A 4,780-nucleotide genomic window follows, 5' to 3' on the forward strand; every position below is an offset into this window, starting at 1 on the left:
TGTTGCCAGTCTCCTTACAAAAATCCCGTATCCGCCCCTGATTCAGGAGGGGGGGGCGGTCTAGACTGGCAAGCGAATTAAGTTCCATGGGCGTACATGGGGGGGGGTTCGATAGGTTCGACCGACCCCCCCCCCCCCCCCCCCCCTGAAATCGCCTTTTTTATAATTTAATATATCTGACATTGATATCTGACATTATTATATTTACTCAGCATAGAAATATATGCCCAATATCTCTGCAATCTATTTTGGAATCCCCCTTTTCAAAATCCTCTATTTTGGAACCCCCCTTATCAAAATCCTATGTACGCCCATGAGTTCCAACGGGGATTTAAATCATTCTCCCCGTAAAATAAAATTATGTTCTTAAAAAAAAAAAAATAATGACTTTGAGCAGGTGGGGGTTGACTCCCGAGCGCCCACTCTGCACACACGTCTGTGCTACTTTAAACAAATAATTTAATAAGTAAAAAAATAACTGCATGATTGCGTAAATATTATGAGTGGCAGTGTGTCACACGCTTTTGTTGACTCACGTGACCACAGTTTCCACGACGTCACGCACACCACGTCTGGCCAACCAGGGTTGCGCATAGCAACGAAGAGTCCATTCTTTCGCTAAATAACAACATTGTGCTCGTCGCCTGGAGAAGATTGTACGGTGGGAACAATTTCTAAAGTGTTTTACTGATAAAACCCGTATATTCAACAAATTTCGGAACTAACGGAGAGCTATGTAGCGGTAAGAAACTTTGTAATTTTTGAGACGTGGTTGGATCAATGGAAGAATGTCCACGCGGGTTAAAGCGGTCCCAGCTCAGAGGACCCGGTCCTTGCTAACCACAGGGGATATGTACACACATAATACAATCGATACTACATCCCATCATCTCCCTCCATTAAGTAGTCAGACGGTCGGCGGAACGGCTCACAGTTCTCATATGAATACCAGCGTCAAAGTACAGCAGTTGTTTGAAGACCACAAACACCATCACGAAAAGCGAGATAACCAAAATGGCGGCGATCACAATGAAGACAATCAACCACACAACGTCCCCGCAAGGCCCAGTTCCAGTGCTGGGAGTAACACAAGTAAGGGCGGGTCAGCGGCCAGAAGTCGAAACACCATGACTCCAGAAACTGCTATGAAGCAGTATATGCATAAACTGAGTTCGTTTGAACATCACGAAATTTTCAATTTTCCACAGATTTATTTTGTTGGTCAAAATGCAAAGAAAAGGCAAGGAGTCATTGGAGGAGCAAATAACAATGGTTATGATGATGATAATGGATCGTACATTCATGTACCTCATGACCATGTATCTTACCGCTATGAAGTTCTGAAAGTGATCGGAAAGGGTAGTTTTGGCCAGGTAGTGAAGGCATACGACCATAGAATATCTCAGCATGTAGCACTGAAGATGGTTAGAAATGAGAAACGGTTTCATCGCCAAGCACAAGAAGAAATCAGAATTTTAGAACATCTTAAAAAACAGGACAAAGACAATCTCATGAATATTGTACATATGTTAGAACATTTTACGTTCCGAAATCACATATGCATAACTTTTGAATTGTTGAGTATGAATTTGTATGAGCTCATAAAAAAGAACAAATTTCAGGGATTCAGTTTGCAGCTTGTACGTAAGTTTGCACACTCAATATTGCAATGCTTAGATGCTCTGTATAAAAATAGAATAATTCACTGTGATCTCAAACCAGAAAACATTCTATTGAAACAACAGGGACGGAGTGGAATCAAAGTGATTGATTTCGGCTCTAGCTGCTACGAACATCAGCGGATATATACTTACATTCAGTCAAGATTCTACAGGGCACCTGAAGTTATTCTTGGGGCCAAGTATGGAATGCCTATCGATATGTGGAGTCTTGGATGCATTCTCGCAGAGTTGCTAACTGGTTACCCCCTGTTCCCAGGCGAAGATGAAGGGGATCAGTTGGCATGCATCATCGAACTCTATGGTATGCCACCACAAAAACTGTTGGACCAGTCAAAACGAGCACGGAATTTTATAAGTTCTAAGGGTTTTCCAAGATACTGTACAGTATCAACTTTACCCGATGGCAGTACTGTTCTAAACGGTGGACGGTCGAGGCGAGGCAAAACAAGAGGCCCACCACAGAGTAAAGATATGGTAACGGCCCTGAAAGGAACCGATGATCCACTTTTCATCGATTTCATGAAGCGTAGCTTGGACTGGGACCCCGCTACACGCATGACGCCAGGACAGGCTCTTAGACACCCATGGTTACGCCGCAGACTCCCGAAGCCGCCATCAAATGAGGTTCGGTTGGATTCGGGTACCATGCGTACTTCTGGAGCCAGTCGCACCACAGGGATGCCAAAATTATCCAATGGGTCGATTTCAGCTAGTGGTAAAACTCGACACCTTGGTATAGGCGATGAGTTAAATGCTAGAACGAAATTACCACAGATTGGATCAACTCTATAGCATGCAAACAAACTTACTGACAATATGAAGTTTATGAGATTGTGTACAATCAAAATTTGAAAAAACCGTCCAATATGCTTTGCTGCAGCAGTAATGTGTGATACTAGCATTTTTTTTCAACAAAAACATTTTAACAGTGGAGAATTATACTATTAAAGCATGGTAGATCTTTCTAAACATTTTAATATTGTGTTTGCAGATTGGATTTCAATTCTATACAATTTCGGGGCTTCAGGGCTCAAACTTAACAAAGACACCAGCGGTAATTGCCAGAGTTAAGTACTGTATTAATTGCTGTAGGAAAGAGTCTTTAATGATGGCAGGGTTTTTTTTCTTAGCTGCTGGATAAAAATTATTAGTTGGTTGAAGGGATATTTTTGGTTTTTATATTTGTTTTAAAAGTTTGTGGTTTCAAATTGCTATAAGCAGGCTAAAAATTGCAGTAGGTAACAATTCTCAAGTTCGAGCCCTGCAAATGGGATGTTTGCAGATTGGATTTCAGTTCTATACAGATCGGATGTAATGATATGTGGATTGTGGCAAGTATACACACAGATGTATTCTGTCAAGTGGGAATTAATATACCAGATTCTGTGTCGAGATGGACTTGAAATACTTTCTGCATCACTGAATCAAATGGAATATCTTGTTACAATTTTATGAATTGAGAAATGATTGAAGCTACCGGTCCTAAAACCAGTTAAAAAACAGCTTTATCTGTGATGTGACATGTTGTTTTTGTTTTCTTTTCCCTCTTTTAAAGAAAAAAACAAATGTTTTTTTGAAGCTTTGACCATTTTTTATGATTACTTTATCATTTGTACCTGGTGTGTTATAATTTCATTATATTAAGATAAGTGCAGTGCAAGTATGTCAAAACTATTGTTCAAACAGATTTACTGTACATACAGGTGTGTGTATATATATATATATATATATATATATATATATATATATATATATTGTGCTCACTGACACCGTAATAGTGACAATATACAATTTATATGGGACTGCAGAGCACGTTTTAAAGTAGGGTTAGGGTGGCTAAATTGAACTGAATAGCAAATATTGCATTTAATTAATTCTTGACATCACCTGTCCATTAAGGCTTGAAATTCTGTGGAATGGGAAGCAGTTTCTGCTTCTGACATTTTAGTGCAAAAAACAAATGCTGCTCATTGCTAGAAACTGAGTTCTAGCCATTTTAGATCACTTGTACTGATATTAAAAAAAGAAAAAAGAGTGATGCTTTATTAAACCATAACTCTCTCTCTCTTTTTTTGTTGTTGCAATATCTAATTTAATATTAGTTGTTCAAAAGTTGACATCGTTGACATTAATTCTTTAAAATCTGAATAGTATGTCATGCCTTACGATGGAAAGCAAAAGCTGCTTGTGAAATTGATTATATAAATATAAATGAGAAAGCATTTTTTTGTGTTTTTAAGTAGCAGTTACCTCTTGCTCCCTGTCAGTTTTTAAACCAGGTACAGTATATATTTAAATCTTAAATTTATTTTTAGAATGAAGATGTCCAATATCAAATCAATCTAGTTGTATTACATATGATGATGTTGCATTTTTAATGCAGGGCTAGCTCTGGGTGAGCAAAACATTTCGCCAAATTGTTTATTAAACTTCAAAAATAGTCAAAATTGTATTATTTTCTAAAAAAAATCTATTATTACATGAAATTATTTCACTAAAATAAAATTCGCCAAATGCTTTCAAATTTCGCATTTGGCGAATTTGGCGAGTGCCAGAGCTAGCCCTGTAATGCCATCTACCACTTGTATTGTGGCTTGAATGAAAACTGTTTGTACACGTTAATATTCACTGGCTGAATGTTTGAAGTAAGGACTGAAAGGTTTTTGTTATTTTTAGTTACCATTTTAGGATTTTAAAAAAACATGTATATATAATAATATACTTTAAGATTTTAACTAAATTCTTTATTAATTTTTTGTTTGTTATTATTTTAAAAAATTTAAATTTCAGTAACATTTTATTTGTAGTTAATGAAGGTGGATGATCGTGCACTCCAAATTGTGAATATATGGAGGAAAAATTCAACAGGTCAACGTTTGTTTTAAGTTCTTAAAAAAATTTAATTACTTTTAAACAACAAACAAATCCACACTTTCAAATGCATTTCAACAGACATTTCCTTATTTTTTATTTAGTAGAGAATGGATTAAGTTGGAGAATGCATAAAAGTGAATTTATAAAAAAGAATTGCAGGTACTGGTAATCAGTGTTCGAAATAAGTACTTGTCTGTCCCGACAAGTGAAAACCATCTTGGGCA

General features: G+C 37.1%; 1 protein-coding gene across 1 annotated transcript; it reads left to right on the top strand.

The window, feature by feature from the left end:
• Positions 1–564: 564 nt before the first annotated feature.
• On the top strand, positions 565–4,435 carry LOC121368417 (dual specificity tyrosine-phosphorylation-regulated kinase 2-like). Its single transcript, XM_041493141.1, has one exon. The coding sequence runs from the start codon at positions 789–791 to the stop codon at positions 2,472–2,474; it is 1,686 nt and encodes a 561-aa protein (XP_041349075.1). The 5' UTR covers positions 565–788; the 3' UTR covers positions 2,475–4,435.
• The last annotated feature ends 345 nt before the right edge of the window (positions 4,436–4,780 follow it).

Source organism: Gigantopelta aegis, chromosome 3 (assembly GCF_016097555.1).
Source record: "Gigantopelta aegis isolate Gae_Host chromosome 3, Gae_host_genome, whole genome shotgun sequence".
Taxonomy (NCBI): Eukaryota; Metazoa; Mollusca; class Gastropoda; order Neomphalida; family Peltospiridae; genus Gigantopelta; species Gigantopelta aegis.